Source organism: Gadus macrocephalus, chromosome 4, assembly GCF_031168955.1.
Source record: "Gadus macrocephalus chromosome 4, ASM3116895v1".
In the NCBI taxonomy this organism is placed as follows: domain Eukaryota; kingdom Metazoa; phylum Chordata; class Actinopteri; order Gadiformes; family Gadidae; genus Gadus; species Gadus macrocephalus.
In genome coordinates, this window is record NC_082385.1 from 4,406,754 (window position 1) to 4,431,379 (window position 24,626).

General features: G+C 51.1%; 4 protein-coding genes across 7 annotated transcripts in view; 2 read left to right on the top strand and 2 right to left on the bottom strand.

Annotated features, from left to right (window-relative positions):
- The window catches only part of gys2 (glycogen synthase 2), a 15,036-nt gene extending 14,107 nt beyond the window's left edge, over positions 1-929 (top strand). Inside the window, exon 16 of the mRNA XM_060048698.1 lies at positions 668-929. Within this exon, the coding sequence (XP_059904681.1) occupies positions 668-901 (234 nt within the window). The 3' untranslated portion in view covers positions 902-929. The remainder of the gene's footprint in view (positions 1-667) is intronic.
- Positions 930-1,409: 480 nt separating this feature from the next.
- spx (spexin hormone) lies at positions 1,410-5,863 on the bottom strand. The gene is made up of 6 exons (XM_060048761.1): positions 5,022-5,863; positions 4,675-4,758; positions 4,484-4,541; positions 4,266-4,328; positions 3,421-3,510; positions 1,410-2,213 (listed from the first exon to the last, which is right to left on the bottom strand). Exons 1-6 carry the CDS (start codon positions 5,025-5,027, stop codon positions 2,149-2,151), a joined length of 366 nt encoding a protein of 121 aa, XP_059904744.1. The 5' UTR covers positions 5,028-5,863; the 3' UTR covers positions 1,410-2,148.
- Positions 5,864-6,013: 150 nt separating this feature from the next.
- Positions 6,014-10,105, bottom strand: golt1ba (golgi transport 1Ba). 2 transcript variants are annotated; one of them, XM_060048757.1, is made up of 6 exons: positions 9,940-10,105; positions 9,409-9,500; positions 8,889-9,067; positions 8,273-8,354; positions 7,450-7,485; positions 6,014-6,896 (listed from the first exon to the last, which is right to left on the bottom strand). In XM_060048757.1, the coding sequence occupies exons 1-5, from the start codon at positions 9,962-9,964 to the stop codon at positions 7,477-7,479; spliced, it is 387 nt and encodes a 128-aa protein (XP_059904740.1). In that variant the 5' UTR covers positions 9,965-10,105; the 3' UTR covers positions 6,014-6,896; positions 7,450-7,476. The 2 variants fall into 2 exon arrangements, with proteins under 2 accessions (XP_059904740.1, XP_059904739.1); XM_060048756.1 differs by lacking the exon at positions 7,450-7,485.
- Positions 10,106-10,490: 385 nt separating this feature from the next.
- Positions 10,491-23,523, top strand: recql (RecQ helicase-like). Of its 3 annotated transcripts, XM_060048683.1 has the most exons (16): positions 10,491-10,621; positions 11,036-11,098; positions 12,323-12,553; positions 12,913-13,092; positions 13,525-13,631; positions 14,303-14,501; positions 14,966-15,132; positions 15,262-15,343; positions 15,851-15,999; positions 17,161-17,278; positions 18,124-18,262; positions 19,214-19,305; positions 20,183-20,399; positions 20,529-20,661; positions 21,608-21,745; positions 22,212-22,360. In XM_060048683.1, exons 2-15 carry the CDS (start codon positions 11,083-11,085, stop codon positions 21,710-21,712), a joined length of 1,935 nt encoding a protein of 644 aa, XP_059904666.1. In that variant the 5' UTR covers positions 10,491-10,621; positions 11,036-11,082; the 3' UTR covers positions 21,713-21,745; positions 22,212-22,360. The 3 variants fall into 3 exon arrangements, with proteins under 3 accessions (XP_059904666.1, XP_059904664.1, XP_059904665.1); XM_060048681.1 differs by lacking the exon at positions 21,608-21,745 and having other exon boundaries at positions 22,212-23,523; XM_060048682.1 differs by lacking the exons at positions 10,491-10,621; positions 21,608-21,745 and adding an exon at positions 10,661-10,866 and having other exon boundaries at positions 22,212-23,523.
- Positions 23,524-24,626: the final 1,103 nt, after the last annotated feature.

A 24,626-nucleotide genomic window follows, 5' to 3' on the forward strand; every position in this document is an offset into this window, starting at 1 on the left:
CTGTAATTGACAGCCTAACATTTGGATGAGTGGTTCGGCGTTTATTTCCTCCTGCTCTACTCAGAAGCACACACACAGTCCCACGCTCGTACATACACACACATGTACTCGCGCATTCAAACATACTACATCTACATACATCTACAGACTGTCCTAGGATACTGTTCTAAACCACTGTTCTACATACTGTCCTATGATACTGTTCTAGAATACTGTCCTAGAATACTGTTCTACATACTGTCCTATGATACTGTTCTAGAATACTGTCCTAGAATACTGTTCTACATACTGTCCTAGGATACTGTCCTAGGATACTGTTCTAGAATACTGCTCTATACTACTGCTATATACTACTGTTCTGGAATACTGCTCTATACTACCCGTCTAGAATAGTCTAGAATACTGTTCTATACTACTGCTCTATACTACTGTTCTAGAATACTGCTCTATGCTACTGTTTTAGAATACTGCTCTATGCTACTGTTCTAGAATACTGCTCTATACTACTGTTCTAGAATACAGTTCTATGCTACTGTTCTGGAATACTGCTCTATACTACCGGTCTAGAATACTGTTCTATGCTACAGTTCTATGCTACAGTTCTATGCTACAGTTCTATGCTACAGTTCTACTACACTGCCTCATCACCTCCCGCCCCCCACTCCAGGCCGAGGGGTTCCGGTACCCGCGGCCCTACTCCGTGCCCCCCTCCCCCTCCGCCTCCCTCCACTCCACCCCCCACCACAGCGACGCCGAGGATGACGACGACGAAGACGAGCCCTACGACGAGGACGAGGAGGCGGAGCGGGACCGCATGAACATCAAGACGCCCTTCGTACTGGGGGGGGTCCCGGGGGGCCGGAGGAGGTCGCAGCTCGTGGAGGACGAGGACGAGGACTAGACCGGACCCGGGGGGGGACTAGACCGGGGAGGGGGGGGGACTAGACCGGACCCGGGGAGGGACTAGACCGGGGAGGGGGGGGGACTAGACCGGGGAGGGGGGGGGACTAGACCGGGGAGGGGGGGGGGACTAGACATGGGAGGGGGGGGGACTAGACCGGGGAGGGGGGGGGACTAGACCGGACTGGGGGGGAACTAGACCGGACCTGGGGGGACTCGACCGGACCTGGGGGGACTAGACCGGACCTGGGGGGAACCACCCACAGTCTCTACACCGTCAGCAGCCTGCCATGTGTGGTGTTCCCGCCACATGTTCCTGCTGTATGCTTATTCCCCGTCTTCACAACATACACCAGACAGTATGTATATTTAAACATATTGTGTTATATCAATTATATTTTAAGTATTGTTGTTGTCTGTGGACCAAGCACCTCCTGAGGGCATAGATTAGCCTCTTGAGGGCGTAGATTAGCCTTCTGAGAGCTAATCTATGCCTTTTGAGGGTGTCGATTATCTTTTCTGCGGCGCAACGCCATTGTTTTAGCGAACAGGGGAAACTACCCATATTTGGAACATTGGGGGCGGGACTTGGAAAGCCACCTTCCAGTATTCTTAAACCAAAATCATGTCGAGTGCTTTTTAATGAGTTGTCGTGTTGGGAAATAGTAATTGACAACCAGGACCTCATATAATAAATGTTAGGGAGAGGAACCAGCTACGAAATCCTCAGCAAGAACAAATGAGTTTAGTTGTTTCACGAAGATCTAGCAGTTGATTAAAATTTTTTTTACAGAAAACGGTTTCACCAACCCAATGTAACAATCGTACATGTTGTTATTTTCCTGGTATTTGGACGGATCAGATTAAATATTTCTCACTTTTCATTTGATCTGTTTGATATACGTCTACATTCTCAGCGGTGCTTAGCAAAGTGTGTGTTGGGGTCTGGTCTCATCCTCCCCCCTATCCCCCACAACTGGTCTGTCAGTGCTTGTCAGATGGTCCCACGGTTTGTGAATATTACGTTGAATGTGTCTGGTGAAGGTTCATTCACCCTGTCTCGTTGTAGCAGAACTCCTTCAGACAACAGAATGCTATGAATTCAAACTCGTTTTTATTAAAACAACACGTCAAACAATCATCATCCGAGCACGAGTATTTACAAAACGTCTTCTCTCCCCATCGCAGCACGCAGTATTATAAACATCCAATCAGGGATGGTCTTGAGCCGTTTCAGACACGCCTCCATCAGAAGTATTCCCGCTTCCACACCGGAAGGTCCTGGAAGGACAGCTGGTTGGCGTTTTCGTTGGCTGGGAAAGGGAGGGAGAAAGATAAGAGGGGAAGCTCTTCATGATAACATTTCTTTGCCTGGTGACCGACAGCACAACTTTAGACAGATGTAACTCAACAAGATAATGAACAAAACATATTTAAATAATTTGGAACAAGTTCCACACAATATAATTCAAAAGTTTGGAACAAGTTCCACAAACATGAATATTTAGTAGTTTGGAACAAGTTCCACACACGATAATTCAATAGTTTGGAACAAGTCCCCCACACAATAATTCAATAGTTCCCCACACGATAATAAAAATTGCCTCATTTGTTAAAGTCTTGCTAAACTAAATCCATCTTGGAGTGATTGGGTAGACGTGTTTAGTTCGCAGTAGTTCAGCGCACGGTGTCTGAAGGCCGTCGGATGGGCCAGAGGAGGAGGTTGGATGGTCTGCAAGACGGTCTAACGGAGCAGAGAAGGTCTACTACTGAACCAGAGGAGGAGGAGGAGGAGGTCTACTGAACCAAAGGAGGAGGAAGAGGAGGTCTACTGAACCAGAGGAGGAGGAAGAGGTCTACTGAACCAGAGGAGGAGGAGGAGGAGGAGGAGGAGGTCTACTGAACCAGAGGAGGAGGAGGTGGGGGAGGAGGAGGAGGTCTACTGAACCAGAGGAGGAGGAGGGGGAGGAGGAGGAGGAGGTCTACTGAACCAGAGGAGGAGGAGGGGGAGGAGGAGGAGGTCTACTGAACCAGAGGAGGAGGAGGGGGAGGAGGAGGAGGAGGTCTACTGAACCAGAGGAGGAGGAGGGGGAGGAGGAGGAGGTCTACTGAACCAGAGGAGGAGGAGGGGGAGGAGGAGGTCTACTGAACCAGAGGAGGAGGAGGGGGAGGAGGAGGAGGTCTACTGAACCAGAGGAGGAGGAGGGGGAGGAGGAGGAGGTCTACTGAACCAGAGGAGGAGGAGGAGGTCTACTACTGAACCAGAGGAGGAGGAGGGGGAGGAGGAGGAGGTCTACTGAACCAGAGGAGGAGGAGGAGGTCTACTACTGAACCAGAGGAGGAGGAGGAGGAGGTCTACTGAACCAGAGGAGGAGGTCTACTACTGATCCAGAGGAGGGGGAGGAGGAGGAGGTCTACTGAACCAGAGGAGGAGGTCTACTACTGAACCAGAGGAGGAGGAGGGGGAGGAGGAGGAGGTCTACTGAACCAGAGGAGGAGGTCGTCTACTGAACCAGTCACCTTGGTCCTTCAGCGTCTGCAGGAAGCTGAGCAGCAGGGCGGCGGCCTGGTCCACGCTCTGCTTCTCCGGGCTCAGGCCCCCCTGGCTCTCTGAGGTGCACAGGAACAAACACAGGAGGTGAGACAGGCTGCAGGTGAGACAGGCTAAAGGCGTTAACAGACAGGCTGCCGGTGAGACAGGCTAAAGGTGTAAACAGACAGGCTGCCAGTGAGACAGGCTAAAGGTGTACACATAGACAGGCTAAAGGTGTACACATAGACAGGCTGCCGGTGAGACAGGTTAAAGGTGTACACATAGACAGGCTAAAGGTGAGACAGGTTAAAGGTGTACACATAGACAGGCTGCCGGTGAGACAGGTTAAAGGTGTACACAGACAGGCTGCCGGTGAGACAGGCTAAAGGTGAGACAGGCTAAAGGTGTACACATAGACAGGCTACGGGTGTGACAGGCTACGGGTGAACACATAGACATGCTTGCAGACAGACAGGCTCCAGCTGTACACACAGGCTGCAGTTGAACACAGACAGGCTTGCAGACAGCCAGGTTGCTGGTGAACTCAGACAGGCTGATCATTACCAGTACAGTAATACTAGTATTTGATTCTATTGTCTTAGGAATTTTTCATTTTAGGTATTTAAAATAATTCCATTAGAAAAGTGGCATTGAGTTATAATTAGTTTACTAAGATCAGTTAATAAGTGCGTGAATAATCAGATTCCCTCATCAGCTACTACAGCGTTTAATACGCCAGTAACTTTCTAGTCATGAGTAAGGTTAGGTAAGGTTCAACACAAGGCTGTTTCCTAACTGAAAAACAGGATGGTAAGAAGTAAATCCGAGGTACCCAAGTGCAACGTGTCGTAGACGTCTCCTTCCTTCCCGTCTTCTGAGATGAACCGCCTGCCCTCTGGAATGAGAACCAGGACGGTGAGGTTAATTATAACTGCGCACCACTGATCTCATTCACCAAAGCTTGTGCATTACTTATTTGGTTTTATAAGTATGATAGTATTGGCTGAATGACTTCCTGAATTGTGATCGGACAGAGCGAGAGGACCCTACGTGTTCCCTTCAGGTACAGCATCGCCTGCGGAGTCCAGTTCCTCCTCTGGAAAGAACTCTGCGTGTGGAGCAGAAACCGACTCCGTCAAAATAAGAGAACAGTTCAAGGCTACTATGATGCACTTAATAAATTAAATATGAATATAAGATGCATGTATATATAGATAGACATTTAAAAAAAGTAAACTTACCTTCGGCGCGCTCCACGAACGCGAGACGAGCGTCGCCAGCAGCAGGATGGAGAGCAGCTGGGCTAAAGTCACTGTCCTTAACCCCTACGAGGGACACATCAGAAGCGTTTTTATTTAAATTAAAAATAACTATCGCTCTAAATAACCCCAAATGTGGAAGATTAGTCTGCGCCTGTCGGCTAATTACGTGCGTAATTACGCATAGCGCCACTAAGGCCTATGCGTAAAAGGCGTTTCGTAAACGAACAAAGTTATGGGTTCTGCAGTAGATTTAACACGAAGTTAACGGCTATACGAGAAACGACTCATTAGTTAAATCCCAATACTGCGGGAGTTGGGCTACTTACTCTCATGGCCACCGTTGATAAGGAGCAGGCCTTTCTGTATCCGTGTGGACCGCTGGGTCTCGGAAAGTCGGGGGTCTCTGATGGTTATGGGGAGGTCGGGGGTCTGCCGGTCAGGACCGTGCTCCCCGTCTTTATACTCTCAGGGGCGGGGAGCTCCGGCTGCCCCAAGCAGAGCAGTGGTTAATGGGTGTCGGGTGGCCATAGGTCACGACGGTCGGACCAATGCGCGGGGAGGGAATCAATTGCAGCTCCAAATTAATTCACTTTTGTGACCTATAATTCCGACTGTGGAGCTCTGCTCCCGGGATAATGGACGGGGTATTTAAAGATATTCACAGGGAGTTAATTAAATGTCGGACACATTGGTTATGGCGCCTCTTAATATGAGCAACGTTTCGTTTTTTTATTGTTCCAATATTGATGTTGGGGCTTTTGCTTGTGGAAGCCTTTCAGAGATGAATGAGCTCTAGACTTTATGAATGAAACCCTTACAGTGAATCACTAACTGGACGCATATAGAAGAGGGGATCTATTGGTTCTGTTCTGATTTAAAGGGGGAAAAACGATGACGACACTCCATGCTTTCATTATATATATATATTTACAAAAGTGCCAAACAGCAAAACATTGTCAAAGCCCTGTTGATTCACATGTAACCTTCTGTTGTTTCACATGTAACCTTCTGTTGTTTCACATGTAACCTTCTGTTGTTTCACATGTAACCTTCTGTTGTTTCACATGTAACCTTCTGTTGTTTCACATGTAACCTTCTGTTGTTCCACATGTAACCTTCTGTGGTCCTCACACAGAAACTAAACCTTTTCATTCCCGAAACAAATGTATTCTTTGGCCAGTTGGTCATTAAATGCCCTGATGTCCAATTATAAGTAATTTAATTCCTGTCCATACTGTTAATGTATTAGGGTAACACAGTAGGAATTTGGGGGAAACACAACAGATTTTCATTAGTAACTTAATCACAATTACCGCCCTTAAAATAAAACGTGGATAATTTAATTGATTCAAATCCAATATGTATAAACAAAAGAAGATATAGTTGAACAGAACTAGCGATCGATAGAGTACATTTTTTCTTTTCTATTGATTTTCTCACTTTCTCTTTAGAAGAGGTTGTTGACAAATAAGTTAATTTGTTGCAACTACAGTAAATTTTTGGTCAAAGCCAAACATGTAAAGCAGAACCCATCAGCCGATCATACCAGGGGAGAAGCGGCCATCTGAGTGCCATCAGCAGATCATACCAAGAAGAAGCGGCCATCATGGCCCTTAGCCACCATCGGTAGTCAAACAGCTCGCCAACAGTTGACGTGAAGCAAACCAAAGTCCCGAAACATAAAAGGTAACAGATCATAATTGTAAGGCCATACCGCTGGCACCTTGGCTTCTAAACACACGTTTTAAATCACAGGCACATTCATGTCCCATCACCGCCTGCTCCACCCACTCCACCCCGCTGGGAGGGTGGAGGCCCAGAGTTCTGTACATTCCACCCATGGAGGCACTCTTCAGGGGCAGGAGGAGGAGGAGGAGGAGGAGGAGGAGGTGGTCGATCGGCCTCGTCTCCTTCAGCGAGGAGCAGACCTCCTGTGTCCAGGGTGAGTTGGACCCTGAGTTGGCAGCAGCACCATTCAGGTAAAAATACAAAGTAGTCTTTCTGCCCACTGTGGGTGGGTGAAGGTGGGGAAGGTGGGGGAGGGGGGGGCGGGGGTTATAATATATAGCATAACAGCGCCTCTGGTGGCCACTTGGAGTTTTATAAAAGCATTGATCTCAGCGTGTTCCCCGGAGACCTCAGGGTGGAGGTCCATCATCGTGTCACACCATGGTGTTGCTCTCGCCCACTCGGTCCGCAAACTGAAAGGGAAGAGGATAGCGCACGTTAGTTCAGCCGGTCCCCGACCCGCATCAGTACCAAGTCCGGCCTGCAGGGGGCGTTCAGATAGGGGATCCGTTGTGGTACAGCGAACACTGTTCAGATCTGTTCTGGTGCTTTCCGTGGGTCGGCTTTCCCGTTTCATAGCACCAAACTATACAAGTTATATACTGATTGATTCAAATTAATTATTTGTCAGAATTATTATTATTTTGTTGATTTGTATGTGTGTTGGTCGTTGGTCGTCTAGCAACAGCCATGATCTCATAGACAGGCAGGTGACACGTCCGTACGGAGGTTCTGCCCCACAGCGCCCCCTATCTGAACAGCACCTGCCCCTGTTATACATGTATTGCATGGGGGCCAAATTCAGCCTGGAGGAAATGAAAAGACATGCAGAGGAAGGAATGGAACGACACCGAAAGGTAAGTAAGGCCACTCCTCGTTAGAAAGGTGGCATGTTGAACGCTACGTTTAGCGAGTTAGTTACAGTACATACATGCTAACATGCAGGGGGAATCTGCAGACACTGACCGCGACGGGGGGGCCTTATCCTCAGCCTTACGAAGGCTTTAAGGAGACAAGAGACACACTTCAGAACACAGCCTCCACACCCACTTCAGGAGACACACTTCAGAACACAGCCTCCACACCCACTTCAGGAGACACACTTCAGAACACAGCCTCCACACCCACTTCAGGAGACACACTTCAGAACACAGCCTCCACACCCACACTGCATCGGACTAGCCACACATCTCCCTGAAGTCCTGCTGGGCCTTCTGGAATCATCATGGGATCAGGGTACTGGACGAGAGCCGGACAGTATACCCTACACCGTTTAGTATTAAATGTTAACCTCAAGCCTCCTCTCAGACCACCCTGGCAGGTGGACCCAGCAGCAGCAGCAGGTCTGGGATCAGTGAAGTTTAGCAGACCCCCCCCCCCCCCCCCCACGGCTTTGACACAGAAACATGGAGGCGTTACCCGCTGTGCACGGTTAATGGAGGCCTGGTGCACTTCAGACTACATAGTTGTTGGCGTGTTCACACAGACTTAACGGCCGGTTTACGACCAATCAGAGCGCTGCATTGGGCTTCGATCACCACAGTGTGTGCAGGGGGGGCTCCGCCCACCATTACACCGCTGCCTGCTATTGGCCAACACCCCCCAGGGGAATGATGGCATCCGGTCTCGTCGCGACTTGTTTCTTCAAAGCGACGGTCCCTACGTCCGAGGGACTAGATGGCTCCCGCTCGAGACGGTAAGACAGCAGCTGGATGACTAACGGGAACACGCCAACCTCAATGTGTTCAGGAGTGCGCCCTGGCCGTAGCCCGAACCGGCAGACACTTACTCCACTGATGAAGGGCAGGTTTAGGATGGACCCCAGGACGGGTATTCGTCTGATGAACCCCACCACGACCGGGAAGAACCCCCTGGATGGGACCACATCATCAGACACACGGTTAGTGGACCTCCTGTTCATTATCATTCTAGTCTTCTTGGTGAGGCTGTTGGATAAGCTGTTCCTAGTGACCGTTCTGTATCAATTATTCTCAGCCTCATCCGGAATATAAAAAAGGGGTTGACTTAGTTAGTGAATACTAACTATATGTAATAACTGTTATAATATGTAATAGTAAATGGGACTGCTTTCATACACCTCTGTTCTAACTAGTGGCCACTCAAAGCGCTTTACAATACTGCCTAACATTCACCCATTCATGCACACATTCAACCATGCCAGGCGACAGCCAGCTTGCCGGGAGCAGACAGGTTACCTTAGGAGGAGCAACCTTCAGGTTACCTTAGGAGGAGCCTAAGTTTTCAAAACGGATTCCAGCCGACCAACTGTACCTCCCTGAGCCTCTGCCGCCCGCAACAACAACCCTAAACAATTTGCAATCTCCCACTCAAGCATTACTCATTCCCCTCGAGTTCAGCCCATTCAGGTTCACCCCCCCACTGACCTGAACAAGAGGAAGAAGCCGTAGATCTCCAGCACCACCCCGATGATGGGCCAGCCTATCAACACCACCAGAACCCCCCCCAGGAAGAAGCCCGTGGCCTTGGCCTTGTGCCGCTGGAAGAAGAAGCGGAACGTCCTCTCCAGCCCGATGACAAAGGACAGCCCGGCCACGAACAGGATCTGATGGGGCAGACACGGTGAATGGACTGCATTAATACAGCGCTGCTCTAACCAGGGGCTTTACAATACTGCTTAACATTCACACACCGCCGGCGGTGTCAGCCATGCAGAGCGATAGCCAGCTCGTCGGAGAGCAGTCAGGGTGAGGTGTCTTGCTCAGGGAGACTCTAGGAAAGGAGGAGCCGGGGACCGAACTAGCAACCTTCAGGTTGCCAGTCGACCCGCTCTACCTCCTGAGCCACATGCCGCCCTGTGGGTGGGGGTTAAAGACACAAAGAGGGAAGTGCAGATACAGAGGGAAGTGCAGATACAGAGGAATACACTGTCATGATGATACGTACGTTTCCAATGGCCAGAAGAGCTTTGTCGAAGAACAGCATCATCCCGAAGAAGAGGAAGAACACGCCGAAGCCTGTCAGCCCCATTCCGATCTCTGGTGAGACACGGAGAGGGTAAAAGGGGTCACTGAGTGAATCTGTTGCCATGCGTTCAAAGTTATCCAGCTGTTGAGTGCATAACTCACTAATCATTCACCACATAATTTTGAACACCATTGAACAGAATAACATGATTGACAGAGAACACTTTATATGCGGGACTATGTACAGGACAGATGTTGTGGGGCTGTCTTCGTGTCGGTCCGCAAACTTGGTCTATGTCCCGCAGACCGGGTCGCCGGTACGAGGGACCAAGTCGGACGACCTACACGAAGACAGCGGGACTGGGACAACGTCTGCGGACCGACAGGAATACTGCGGGGCAGGGACCCGGTCTGCGGGACAGGGACCAAGTCAGAGGACCGATACGAAGACTGCGGGACAGGAAGCGGACCCGGTCTGCGGACCTGCGGGACTCAACCCACGTGGACTTACTCTGGGAGTCCGTGAGCGAGATCATGATGGCGGTGAGCGGATCGATCTACCAAAGAGGTAGAGAACCGGCAGGAGAGAAGATCTGATGTGAAGATCTGATGACAGCTGCCTGCTACTGCAGCAACAAGCCACGTCTTCCGGAAACACGCCTTGACGCAGCGACCTCTTCCGGGACACGTACGTGCTGCGTTCAAGACCGTTACTCGCAGGGTTTACATTGTGTAAAAAGATCCCGAGATTAACGGAATAACCGCAAATAAAACGACCATAAAACTAAGAAAATCAGGAAAAAAACGAATACAACTACTATAAAAATAGAATTGAGCAAAAACCTAATAAAACTAGTATAAAACGAAGGAAATCAGCAAAAAACGAAACTACTATGAAACGAAGGAAATCAGTATAAAACTACTGTAAAAATAAGGAAATCAGTAGAAACCAACATGAATAGAAACGAAAGAAAACGTGTCGTGTTGACCGGACACTGACCGGACGGCCGGGGCCGAGCGGTGCCTGTGTTTTTCTTGACGCGCCCCCAGCGTCAGAACGCAGCGCTCTGATTGGCTCATGCTCCAGAAGAAGCAATGTTTTCTACGTCTGCCTGTGCAGATGAGATGCTTAACAACCTGTTAGCAACCGCACGTAGGACCACCAACAAGGAGAGCTCTGCATGGTTCCTTCTGTGAGTATCGGTTCACTTGTACATCCGCAGGATGCATTCATTCATTCAGTAAACGTTTGAATTTAGTTAGGAGAGAGATTGGCGCTAGTTGTTCAATCGGTTCAATCCAATCAAAGCGGAGTGACCACATGGCTTTTTAACGTAACATAGAAAGTGAAAGTGTGACCAACATGGTGAAAGTGAAACCAGGGTTGATAACTTCCAGTGTCCTTCAGTAGATCTTGTTCTGCATATTGTCTGCTGAGGTGAGGCGCTCCATCCTTAGAGTTCTTAGTTAAATGATGCATTGGCTCACTTTAGGTCATTCAATATACTGTAGCTAACTAGTTCGTTTATTAACTGCATGCTTGTATACCAGGTCTTCTCCGTTATCCTCAAGAACACGAGTTAAACTAATGTTCCTCTCATTGACAGGTGAGCATCTTGTCTTCAGCGCTTCAGAGTGGATCCACTTGATCACAATGGACGATACGAGCGGTGAGTTCACCGTCAAACGACGGTCACAGAGGGCTGCTCTGATTCAGTGCGTTCCTCAAGCCTAGCTTCATCATAAATAGTATACAATAAAGCAGAACCATAACTTTGAGCTGTGTTCCCACACGCTCTGGTGATGTTTGTTTAAGGAGGCGATCTCAAGGGACTGATAACGCTGTTGTATTAGCAGCAGATCTCCCAGGAGACTGTGCATGAAGTGTGAGACACCATTAGCTCTGAATTTGTCCGTCGAACGCCCTTCTACGGGTGCACGTGTCAGACTCCGCAGGGGAAAGGGTTTAATCACAACCTGCTCTGCACAACGTTAACCATTAGATATACTATTCTTACTTTTTGCCTCTATTTATTTGATTTGAATCCACATTTGAACAGATACGTGTCATAAAACTTTGGCATCATGGAGAAAGAAGGAAGGAAAGAATTATTTTCAGTTTTTTATATTTGGCCCACGCCCATATAAGGTGAAGAATGAGGGGGGGGAGTTCCATCCGGAGGCAGGCGCTCCTCCTCCTAGCAGATTGTTGCTATGGAAACCAACATCATAATAATAACATCCTAAAGGACATCACTTTTAGCTCACAACCAGCCTATCGGTACCTCTGTTTCAATACTCTGCGCACCGAGAGATATCCCGCCTTCTCTCCCAGCTGGATGGTGTTTTCATCTGCGAAAGAGAGAGAGACTAACGAACGTTGGTCTCTCTCTCTCTCTCTCTCTCTCTCTCTCTCTCTCTCTCGTGTAAACAACGGCCATGTGCGACGGCTCACTTGTTCCCTGGCGCCCTGCTTAGTGGTCTCTATACAACTCACTGTTTAGGGAACACATATAAGAGGACTTAGTGAGCAGATCCGTTGGCATGGCAACATAGTCGCAAAAACAACCCGGAATGTTTTAGACACATTTGTATGTGTCGATTCGACCTTTGCTATTAGCTGAAACCGATGACGACTAAAACCACTATGCATCATGGGATGTTGTGCAAAAATTAGTGAAAAACAAAAAGGAGTCTTTTGCAGTGCATTGTGGGTCATAAGTAGTGCACTTAATTGGGGACCGGATTCTTACTATTTCAGACAACACCGCAAACGGTGACCCCCTAAATAGTGCACTTTACAGGTCGCGGGTTGACCGGTTGGAACGCGGCCCAGGTACCCTAACCCCGCCCTCCTCCTCCTCCTCCTCCTCCTCCTCCTCCTCCCCCATCAGATCTTCAGGTGGAGTTGGACGAGGTGGATGCGGAGCTGGAGCTGGTGGACCTTCAGATCGCTGAGCTCGAGGAGAAGCAGACGGAGCTCAACGCCCGCAAGAGCCAGCTCCTGAAGCGAGTGGGGACGGCGGGCGGGCCGAAGGGCTCCTCCTCCTCCTCCTCCTCCAAGGCCCCGGTAGCTGCTCCTCCGGCACTGAGCAAAACGGAGCTGGAGCGCTACGACAAAGCAGGTACGATGAAGAACACGGGTTATCTTAAGGGTCAATTGAAGACTCGCTTGTTTAGGCTAGCATGACTAGCATGTTGCTAATGTATTTTTTTTACTTCTTAAGACGTATTTTCAACGATGCTTTTATTTTCTATGCACATTGTAAAGCACTTTGTGACCCGCTATATCAATAAATGTTTCTTACTTACTTACTCATCTGGGTTTATTTTTTATGTTTACAGTCGGGCGCGGTCCATTACTAGAGCATGTTTCATCCAATGAGCAGGTCATATGGGCTCATGGGCTTGGGAAGATGGACGCTTTTCCTCCCATGAGATAAACATGCCGCCCCCCCGCCCCACTGTTCTTCCCCCCCTCCAGCCTTCTCCTGGTCCAAAGACCTGGAGAAGCACCTGAAGACCTCCTTCAAGCTGCCGTCCTTCCGGCCCCTGCAGCTGAGGGCCATGAACCTGAGCATGGAGGGCCGGGACCTCTTCCTGGTCATGCCCACCGGCCGCGGGAAGAGCCTCTGCTACCAGCTGCCCGCCCTCGTCTCCCCCGGTACGTAGGCCTTGGACCGGGGGACCAGGTCTCTGGTCCTGGTCCTGGTCCTGGTCCAAGGCCTATGTACCGGGGGACCAGGTCTCTGGTCCCCCGGTACATAGGCCTTGGACCAGGACCAGGACTAGGTCTCTAGTCCCCCGGTACGTAGGCCCGGACCTGGGTCCCCCGGTACCTAGACCAGCACCAGGTCCCTGTGTCACTGCTGGGTCCAAGTCTGTCCATACAGAAAGGCTGGACCAGCCGTACAGACAGACACGGGTCTGTTTGTTCCGCTGTCAACAACGCATCATCCTCAAGCCGTGTGTGTGTGTGTGTGTGTGTGTGTGTGTGTGTGTGTGTGTGTGTGTGTGTGTGTGTGTGTGTGTGTGTGTGTGTGTGTGTGTGTGTGTGTGTGTGTGTGTGTGTGTGTGTGTGTGTGTGTGTGTGTAGGCTTCACCCTGGTGATCACCCCCCTGGTGTCCCTCATGGAGGACCAGCTCATGTTCCTGAACGGCGTCGACGTTCCCGCCGTCTGCCTCAACGCCTCCAGCTCCCGGGTAACCAATCGCAGCGCCCCTCTTCCGCGTCCGTCGTCATGACAACCCCCTACAACCCTGCATGCTGTCTCTTCTCTCTGTCTCTTCCCCCCCCCCCCCCCCCCCCCCCCCGCGCTCTACACTCTGAGGGGTTTGTGCACTCAAAACAAATGCAGCCGCATCTCTGTGCTTTGTTTACCGTTTCCATGACAACTAGCCTTATTGGCTCCTGAGCTCACCGTACGCTAGCTCCTAGTTAGCTCCTTAGCTCTTACCGGCGTCGTAGCGATAACATCCAGTGTTAATAAGTAGCTTGTAAAGCTTCTTTGAAGAAGAGTAAGGAATATGAACCAACGGAGAAATGGTTATATACCAGTATTACCAACAGTTTTTCATGGAGGAGTAAAAGTGTGAATGTGAATCAAACTTTACCGTATTCAATTATTAACATGAATTCCTAATGAAGTCACACCAAACGAATGACTTTGCAGTCTAAAAATCGGGGCTGCAATGTGAGCAAAAATCTGTTTTCACTCAAACGTATTTTCCTTGCGGGTGTTTAGTCCCTTATTCAGGACCAGAACCCGGAGGGGTTTGTGCTCTGTTCACTCTATGCAAGGTGATCCTAAGGGGTCTTATCTCACAGTATTAATCCGTCCTTTAAATGCTCCCCGTCCCTTCCCCGGTCCCAGGAGCACGCCAAGATGGTGATGACGGGGATGACGGACCCCGCAGCGCCCTTCAAGCTGCTGTACGTCACCCCGGAGAAGGTGGCCAAGAGCAAGCTGCTGATGTCGCGCCTGGAGAAGGCCTACAGCGCCCAGAGGCTCAGCCGCATCGCCGTGGACGAGGTGCACTGCTGCAGCCAGTGGGGCCACGACTTCAGACCGGGTGAGGGGTCAGGGGTCAAGGGTCAGGGGACGAGGTGCACTGCTGCAGCCAGTGGGGCCACGACTTCAGACCGGGTGAGGGGTCAGGGGTCAAGGGTCAGGGGACGAGGTGCACTGCTGCAGCCAGTGGGGCCACGACTTCAGACCGGGTCAGGGATCCGAGGTCAGAGGTCAGGGGTCAGGAGAGGAGGTGCACTGCTGCAGCCAGGGGGATCACGACTACAGACCGGTTGAGGGGTCAGGGGAGGGGTCAGGGGTCACGATTTCAGACCCGGTGAGGGATCAAGGGTCAGGAGAGATGGGGTGAGGGGGTTCTGGGGCTCCATCGTTTGGGTGTTAAATGACCCACCAACACACGGTACGACCACCTCGTCTGACTATGTTCCCAGAGAAGGTCAGCGGGCGCTCCGTCTCTCCAGCCCACCCAGAGACGCCCGCTGGCTGACGAGTGTGTCTGCTCCCCAGACTACAAGCTGCTGGGCATCCTGAAGAGGCAGTTCCCCACCGTGCCGTTGCTAGGGCTCACCGCCACGGCAACCCTCAGCGTGCTGAAGGACTGCCAGAAGATCCTGTGTGTCCCAGAGCCAATCACCATCACCTCCTCCTTCAACAGGACCAACCTCTTCTACGAGGTAGCGGTCTCCACGGCAACACACACACACACACACACACACACACACACACACACACACACACACACACACGACTAGATAAACGTCTTCTTTGAGAGGGGCTCATCCTGTGTTCCCATTGGTCCTCAGGTCCGTGTTAAAGGAGCCAACAACGACTCGTCCATGAGTGACATCGCCACGCTGATCAAGACCAAATACAAGGACCAGTCAGGTAATGATCACCTGACAGGAAGTGGTGGCTGACGAACACCAATCACCACAGCACTAACCCTACACATGGAATAGTCCCCTCCTAATCAACTGTTGACTACTTTGTTGTTTCAATTTGATCCAATTATTGTTTTAATTATTATTTGACACATTGTACATTTTTCAGATCTAGATTAGTAATTTTTTAGGGAGAATTTGATCAATTGCAAACTCCTGTTCTGACCCGCTCTTCTGACCCGCTCTTCTGACCCGCTCCTCTGACCCGCTCCTCTGACCTGCTCTTCTGACCCGCTCCTCTGACCTGCTCTTCTGACCCGCTCCTCTGACCCGCTCCTCTGACCCGCTCCTCTGACCCGCTCCTCTGACTCGCTCCTCTGACCCGCTCCTCTGACCCGCTCCTCTGACCCGCTCCTCTGACCCGCTCCTCTGACCCGCTCCTCTGACCCGCTCCTCTGACCCGCTCCTCTGACCCGCTCCTCTGACCCGCTCCCCTGACCTGGTTCTCCAGGCATCGTGTACGTGTTCTCCCAGAAGGACACGGAGGCGGTGGCGGCGGAGCTCCAGAAGCAGGGCGTCGAGGCGTACCCCTACCACTCCAACCTGCACGCCGACGACAAGACCAAGGTGCACCGCAAGTGGTCCCGCAACAAGATCCAGGTACGCACTGACCCACAACAAGATCCAGGTACACACTGACCCACAACAAGATCCAGGTACGCACTGACCCACAACAAGATCCAGGTACGCACTGACCCACAACAAGATCCAGGTACGCACTGACCCACAACAAGGTCCAGGTACGCACTGACCCACAACAAGGTCCAGGTACGCACTGACCCACAACAAGATCCAGGTACGCACTGACCCACAACAAGATCCAGGTACGCACTGACCCACAACAAGATCCAGGTACGCACTGACCCACAACAAGATCCAGGTACGCACTGACCCACAACAAGGTCCAGGTACGCACTGACCCACAACAAGATACTGGTACACACTGACCCACAACAAGGTCCAGGTACGCACTGACCCACAACAAGATCCAGGTACGCACTGACCCACAACAAGATCCAGGTACGCACTGACCCACAACAAGATCCAGGTACGCACTGACCCACAACAAGGTCCAGGTACGCACTGACCCACAACAAGATCCAGGTACGCACTGACCCACAACAAGGTCCAGGTACGCACTGACCCACAACAAGGTCCAGGTACGCACTGACCCTCTGCAAGATCCTGGTACGCAACCAGGTCCAGGTACGCACGGACCCACAACAAGGTCCAGGTACGCACGGACCCACAACAAGATCCAGGTACATACAGACCCACAACAAGATCCAGGCACACACTGACCCACAACAAGATCCAGGCACACACTGACCCACAACAAGATACTGGTACACTGGTGGTACTGGTTGTGATGGTACTGGTTCGGATGGTACTGGTTCTGACTGGTTGTGATGGTACTGGTTGTGATGGTACTGGTTCTTCCCTCATGGTGGTGGTGGTGGAGTCGGGATGGGACTAGTTCTGACTGGTTGTAATGGTACTAGTTGCGATGGTACTGGTTGTGATGGCACTGTTTTTTTATGGTACTGGTTCTTCCCCCCAGGTGGTGGTGGAGTAGTGATGGTACTGGTTCTGATGGTACTGGTTCTTCCCTCCAGGTGGTGGTGGAATAGGGATGGTACTGGTTCTGACTGGTTGTGATGGTACTGGTTGTGATGGAACTGGTTCTTCCCTCCAGGTGGTTGTGGAGTAGGGATGGTACTGGTTCTGACTGGTTCTGATTGTACTGGTTCTTCCCTACAGGTGGTGGTGGCCACGGTGGCCTTCGGGATGGGTATCGACAAACCTGACGTCCGCTTCGTCATCCACCACACGCTCAGCAAGTCCATCGAGAACTACTACCAGGAGAGTGGACGAGCAGGTACATGGTCCATACTGGTCTTTAGAGAACTACTACCAGGTATATGGTCCGCACTGGTCTATAAAGAACTACTACCAGGTACATGGTCCATACTGGTCTATAGGAACTACTACCAGGTACATGGTCCATACTGGTCTATAGGAACTACTACCAGGTATATGGGCCACACTGGTCTATAGAGAACTACTACCAGGTACATGGTCCACACTGGTCTATAGAGTACTACTACCATGTACATGGTCCACACTGGTCTATAGAGAACCACTACCAGGTAAATGGTCCACACTGGTCTATAGAGAACTACTACCAGGTACATGGTCCACAGTGATCTATAGAGAACTACTACCAGGTACATGGTCCACAGTGATCTATAGAGAACTACTACCAGGTACATGGTCCACACTGGTCTATAGAGAACTACTACCATGTACATGGTCCACACTGATCTATAGAGAACCACTACCAGGTACATGGTCCATATTGGTCTATAGAGAACTACTACCAGGTACATGGTCCAAAGAGAACCACTGACAGGTACATGGTCTACACTGGTCTATACAGAAACACTAACAGGTACATGGTACGCACTGGTTAATCTAGTACCAGGTACACGCTGGTCCATAGAGCAGTCCTCCCAGGAAAGTGTACCAGCAGGTACATGGTAGAACGTGTATTCACTGTACCAGGACAACGTGTTTACCTCCACATCGAGGCACTGGTGTTGGTAAGGCTGCTGTATAAGTAGGTATATGAGTCGTTGGGTAGGTGGGTCCGTTTGACTATGACCTCCTCTCCCCCCTCCTCTCCCCCCCCCTCCTCTCCCCCCCTCCTCTCCCCCGGTTCAGGAAGGGACGACAAGCCAGCCGACTGCATCTTGTACTTCGGCTTTGCGGACGTGTTCCGCATCAGCAGTATGGTGGTGATGGAGAACGTGGGCCAGCAGAAGCTCATGCAGATGGTGGACTACTGCCAGAACCCAGACAGGTAGACAGACACACACACACAGACTGACAAACAGGTCGACTACTGCCAGAACCCAGACAGGTAGACTACTGCCAGAACCCAGACAGGTAGACTACTGCCAGAACCCAGACAGGTAGACTACTGCCAGAACCCAGACAGGTAGACTACTGCCAGAACCCAGACAGGTCGACAGACACACACACACAAAGACAGACACACTGCCAGAACCCAGACAGACAGACACACTGCCAGAACCCAGACAGGTAGACAGACACACAGACAGATTCACTGCCAGAACCCAGACAGGTAGACTACTGCCAGTACCCAGACATGCAGACAGCCAGACTACTGCCAGAACCCAAACAGGTAGACAGACACACAGACCCATAGACATACAGACAGAACCCAGACAGATACAGACAGATACACAGAAAGAAATGTAGACTACTGTCAGAACGCAGACTGGTAGTCTACTGCCAGAACCCAGACAGAAAGACACGCACAAAAAGACAGACAGGTAGACTTCTGCCAGAACCCAGACAGGTAAACATACACACTCACTGCCAGAACCCAGACAGAAAGACAGACAAGAAGACACGCACACACACACACTCGGACAGGAACACACACACTCACTCAGACAGGAACACCTACACAGGGCTGTCGGTCTCTCTAAAGGTGTGTTTGTGTCCAGGTGTGTGTATCGGTCTCTCTAAAGGTGTGTTTGTGTCCAGGTGTGTGTATCGGTCTCTCTAAAGGTGTGTTTGTGTCCAGGTGTGTGTATCGGTCTCTCTAAAGGTGTGTTTGTGTCCAGGTGTGTGTATCGGTCTCTCTAAAGGTGTGTTTGTGTCCAGGTGTGTGTATCGGTCTCTCTAAAGGTGTGTTTGTGTCCAGGTGTGTGTATCGGTCTCTCTAAAGGTGTGTTTGTGTCCAGGTGTGTATCTGTCTCTCTAAAGGTGTGTTTGTGTCCAGGTGCCGGCGGTCTCTGATGGCGGTCCACTTCGACGAGGTTTGGGACGACAAGGGATGCAACAAGATGTGTGACACCTGCAAGAACGGAGAGGGTGAGGAGCCCCTCTGGGTGGTGGTCTCAAGATGGTTCTTCTAGCTGGTTCTGCGGCCTGCTAGCAGGGCCGGTCGTATAGTCATTATGTTATCGTTCAGTTCTAGAAAGACGCACTAGGTACAAACTAGGACTGGCGGGTCACAGAGCGTGCACGTCTCAGTGGACTGATCACAGGCCCGTACCAACAGAGTAAGACCACTGGCTGGCAGTGGCACAGGAGGTAACGCGGGTTGGCTTGGAACCGGCTGGTTGGTAGTTTGACCTTCGAGGAGTGTCGAGGTGTCCCTGAGCAAGACTCCTCTCTGTGTGTCCAGACACCGCCTTCGGTGTGTGAATGTGTGAATGTCAGGCAATTATTGTAAAGCCCTTTGAATGGACAGTAGTTAGACAGGTGGAGTCCACTTAGCATTCTGCCCCCAGACCACCCCTCTAAGCGTTAGTGGTTCTGCCCCCAGACCACCCCTCTAAGCGTTAGTGGTTCGGCCCCCAGACCACCCCTCTGAGCGTTAGTGGTTCGGTCCCCAGACCACCCCTCTGAGCGTTAGTGGTTCTGCCCCCAGAGCACCCCTCTGAGCGTTAGTGGTTCTGCCCCCAGAGCACCCCTCTGAGCGTTAGTGGTTCGGTCCCCAGACCACCCCTCTGAGCGTTAGTGGTTCGGTCCCCAGACCACCCCTCTGAGCGTTAGTGGTTCGGTCCCCAGACCACCCCTCTGAGCGTTAGTGGTTCGGTCCCCAGACCACCCCTCTAAGCGTTAGTGGTTCGGTCCCCAGACCACCCCTCTGAGCGTTAGTGGTTCTGCCCCCAGACCACCCCTCTGAGCGTTAGTGGTTCGGTCCCCAGACCACCCCTCTGAGCGTTAGTGGTTCTGTCCCCAGAGCACGTCAGCCTGGACCTGGCTCTGCACGGCCGCCAGGTGCTGCAGATCCTGGAGGTGGCTGCGTCCCAGGAGGAGAAGGTGACCCCGCTGAAGGTGGTGGAGACCTGGCTGGGCAAGGGCCCCGCCAAGAGACGCAAGATGATCCAGACCACCGAGCTGTCCAAGGCCCAGGCCGAGGCCGTGATCGTCCAGCTGCTGGTCCTGGACTACCTTGGGTAGGGGGGGGGTGCTGGTGGTGGACCACCTCGGGGATCACGCTGGGGGGGGGGGGGGGGGGGGGGCAGGTCTGCACCACATCTAGAGAGAAAGGGTATTCATGTGTGTGTGTGTGTGTGGTCTCTCAGTGTGGACTTCAGCTTCACCCCCTACACCACCAACTCGTACCTGAAGCCCGGACGTAAAGCCCCCCTCCTGAAGAGCTCCACCCACAGCCTGGCCATGAAGATGAGGAAGACCTCGGGGACCTCTGAGGCAGCGGTGAGAGAGAGACACACACACACACACACACACACACACACACACACACACACACACACACACACACACACACACACACACACACACACACACACACACACACACACACACACACACACACACACACACACACACACACCATGGATATTTTATCTGGAAAGTTTTAATTCACACAATAGTATCTAGCCTGTATTATTTATTAAAGTCCTTCTTCACTTTTTTGTGGAAGTGATGTTTTCTGTCTAATGGATTTTGGTTCTCTTACTGTGACTGTTGAAGAATCTCTTCAGTTCCCTGATGTTCTCCCCATTATCCATGGCCTAGTTTCCATCTTCTCTTGATTCATTAGAAGCTTTGGTGAAGCCTAACTATGACGCCTTTTCTCACATGATACTAGTTCATCCCTCATGTAGACGCAGTAGAGTTCTGACCTCCATGAATCCTAATTCATTAGTTTGTGTTCATGTACTTTAGTTTTTCTATGCTAACCTCACTCAGCTTCTCTCAACAGAGCACCTGGACTCTGTTGCTTCATTGGAGAACAGAGTTTCCACGCGTCTCCTCGGGGGTGTACACGTAGAACATCGCCCATCAGGTCCACTCAGAAGATTAGAAGATTGATTCTTCGATTTATTGGGTTGGGAAGCTGTTGAGCGTGCAAGTCCGGGTACATCAGGGTAGTGTTACAGTCGTTAGCACTCAGGAGGTTCTGGGTTTGATTCCCTCGGGGTGGGGGGCCGTTCTGTGTGTATTATCGGTTAGGGTCACATCAGGGTTTCCTCCAACACCACATAACACACTAAGTTCCCACTCCTGCCCTGCCCATGAGCAAGGCACGACATCTGGAGTTTGTTCCAGGGTTCTACCCGGTAGGGGTAACACCCCCCCCCCCAGCCCTCAACGGTCAGTGCTAAATGACCTTGGACCTCTCGTTGATGACCTGCAGGTTAAACCCCCCGGTGGGCGTGGCCAGGGCGAGGCCAAGGCCAGCAAGCGGCCCGCCAAGGAAGACGCCTCCCCCGCCCCCAAGAAGGGCAAGAAAGGCCTGTAGCGCGACACCGAGGTGGAAGGAACAAAAGAAAAAGTACAGTCCCATAAAGTCTCTCCCCCCGTTCACCCCCTTCATCTGTTCAAACGTTCACCCGTTCACGCGCCCACAGCATGGCGTCCGTTGTCCTGGGCTGTTTTGTTTTCTTCATGGTGTCATCGGCTATCCCGACATCCGACCAGGGACCGGGAATGACTCCTGAATGTTCCCCTCAGCCTTCCTAAGATGATCCATATGTTGCATCATGCTATGCATGTTTACTTTGCGTTATCATTCGTCATCCCTAATCACTGCCTTTGACTAACGCGCTCATGGCGTCTCCAATCCCATCGTCTGTCTACTGGTCTGTCTCACTGGGAGCCACTAACCCACTAACCCCCCCGCCCCTCCTCACTGCCTGGCTCCCTTGCTTCCTTGCTCCCTTGCTTCCTTGCGTCCTAGCGGCTTCGGTTCCCTCCTCGCTCCCACCGACCGAACCCAACGCTCTGTGTTGTGGTTTCAGGGAACCTCGACCCTAAAGGTCGCAGACCAAGACGCCCCCGCCGTGACCTCTGACCCCGTGGGGTTCGTCGGCGGGCCTCGACAACCAACCAATCAGACGAAGGAGCAGCACCAGAACCCGATGGAGAAGCAAGAGCCCAAGTCCGTCCAATCACAGGCAGCGCCCACTGGAGCACCAATCAGAGCGCCCGGCGACGCCCACACCTCCGGTCCCACGGGTGGACCAATCGGAGCGCCCGGCGACGCCCACACGTCCGGTCGTTCGGGGGTCAGCGAGGGACGAGAACCCGACCCGCCGCCACGCCCGGTCCAACCCAGCGCCAAGAGGAAGTCCACCACCCCGCAGCGCCGGAGGAGGAAGCCCTGCGTCGCCATGACTCCCGCCTCCGCCCCTGTCGCCGTGGTGACCAGCCCCTCCTCCCCCGCTCCCCGGAGGCCCTCGTCGGTGATCTCGGACACGGCGGCGGCGGAGCTCAGCGACCTGCGGGACTACTACAGCTCCCAGCTGCGGCGGATAGACTACGTCTCCCATGAGCACCTGGGGGGCGCGGCCGGGGGCGGGGCCGACGTGCTGGCGTGCATCCGGGAGCCGCTGAGGAGCCTGCGGCTGCCGCGCGGCGCGTCCATCGGCAGGACGGCGAGGAGCCTCTGGACGCGGGTCAGCGGCCGCAGGAAGCTGGTGAACAGGTGACGTCGGCAGCGCAGCACCCGGCCGCCATCTTGGTTCTGACCGCTCGCCGGGTTTATAACCAAGATGGCCGCTGGGTGAACCTGAAGTTCCAAAATTGCATTCCAAACCGCCATCTTGGTTTTTCTTGCCCAGATATTAAGATTAAAGGCGGATGTGTGTGTGTGTGTGTGTGTGTGTGTGTGTGTGTGTGTGTGTGTGTGTGTGTGTGTGTGTGTGTGTGTGTGTGTGTGTGTGTGTGTGTGTGTGTGTGTGTGTGTGTGTGTGTGTGTGTGTGTGTGTGTGTGTGTGTGTGTGTGTGTGTGAATGGATTGGACTACTTGCTGTTGCTGTCTTCTGATTGGCTGGATATCCCAGTTCCCCACCAATCAGTGTTTCTTTAATCCAATTAGCTGTGACTAGTGGAATCTCCCCAGGGTTTTTTAGTAATTCACATGTAACTGGTTTAACTGGGAGGGCCCATGTGGTATAAGATGGGTATGGGCCGCGATATCACTGGAAACCTCCTGATTTAATTAACTCTTATAATGCATTTCTTATGCCCATCTTTTTTTATGTGCCTCCTGAATTTGGTGTTGATTGGATGTTTGTCTGCGGAAAGTTCATTAAAATGTTTCTTTCTTTTGTTTGTTTGGTTCAAGACTTTCTTCATTTTCAGGATAAAATACATTTAATTCTAAAAGACTTCAAACATATTCTTAATATTGACATAAAAAAAGGGGAATTGACATTTGGATCGGGAAATAAAATGATGACAATGTGGCGATGAACACTCCACTGATGCGATGGACTTAAACAACCTGTTTTGTCTTATGTTTTGCCGGCTCGTTCCCTCCAAATGTTGACCTCTTCACCTTTTAGGTAATTCTACTCTTTTGTTTATTTTACAACTGTTCCTAAAGAATGTAAGGAAACCAAAGAATACTCTTTAATATGATTGACATTTGAGCTTAATTGTACATTCAGCCCTAGTTTAATTCCTGAGAATAATGGTACTCTAATCCTAAAGTTTTTTTGTCTTGTGCTCATCTTGCTAAAGCTATGCGTTGAGAACGTTCCTTACCAATCCGAACCACTGAGGGGCGCCAGAGGCCCACTCTTGCACAGAACCTTGCGTCTCATTAGCAGCTCCACTCTCCTTTTCTTTTTCTTTCCTTTTTCTGGCTTTGTTCACTTTCAGCCCAACTATCAGGGATTGATAACCTGAGCGATTGAACATAAACGTTTATAACTTCTTTGACTAAAAGTTAAAGGTAAAAGTTTGACTTTATGACAAATTACTTGAATGTATAAAAATGTTTCTGTACTTAAACTTGTATCGGTAGACAGAAACGTTGGCGCTAATGTAAGTATTTATTGAAAAACGTACCGGCATCACTTTGCTCAAGTTTTTCATCTTCTTCGTTGGTAAGCAAACAAATGCGTTGTGGGTGATATGCCTCTGGGCTCGCTCCCTTGCTCCCTCGCTCCCTCACTTCCTTGCTCCCTCGCTTCTCAAACACAAACTTTTCGTGTCGACTCCTCAAACACATGTTTGATGTAGAATTTGTCACATATTTACATTAAAACCACATACAACAGATGAGCCTGCTAATTGGGTATACTATATTTTCGATAGAACACCTTGCCGTGAGTAACAGTTGGTACAATACAGTAGGCCTCAGCTAACTGACTCTAAAAGCTTTTGTCTAACTGATAGCTGCATTAATTATCTCATGTCGAATGTGT

What these genes read in the sequence shown, in the direction of transcription:
- golt1ba (XM_060048756.1), bottom strand. Translation starts at nt 9,964, where the DNA reads ATGATCTCGCTCACGGACTCCCAGA. An exon ending in GGCTTCTTCCTCTTGTTCAG is followed by an intron (nt 8,355 to 8,888) that starts GTCAGTGGGGGG and finishes GGTCCCATCCAG; the next exon opens with GGGGTTCTTCCCGGTCGTGG. An exon ending in ACCTGCCCTTCATCAGTGGA is followed by an intron (nt 6,897 to 8,272) that starts GTAAGTGTCTGC and finishes CTTCCCTTTCAG; the next exon opens with TTTGCGGACCGAGTGGGCGA.
- recql (XM_060048681.1), top strand. An exon ending in GGTCCCGCAACAAGATCCAG is followed by an intron (nt 16,000 to 17,160) that starts GTACGCACTGAC and finishes TCTTCCCTACAG; the next exon opens with GTGGTGGTGGCCACGGTGGC. An exon ending in CGGGGACCTCTGAGGCAGCG is followed by an intron (nt 20,662 to 22,211) that starts GTGAGAGAGAGA and finishes TTGTGGTTTCAG; the next exon opens with GGAACCTCGACCCTAAAGGT.
- spx (XM_060048761.1), bottom strand. An exon ending in GTTCGTGGAGCGCGCCGAAG is followed by an intron (nt 4,542 to 4,674) that starts GTAAGTTTACTT and finishes CTCCACACGCAG; the next exon opens with AGTTCTTTCCAGAGGAGGAA. An exon ending in GCTGTACCTGAAGGGAACAC is followed by an intron (nt 4,329 to 4,483) that starts GTAGGGTCCTCT and finishes TTCTCATTCCAG; the next exon opens with AGGGCAGGCGGTTCATCTCA.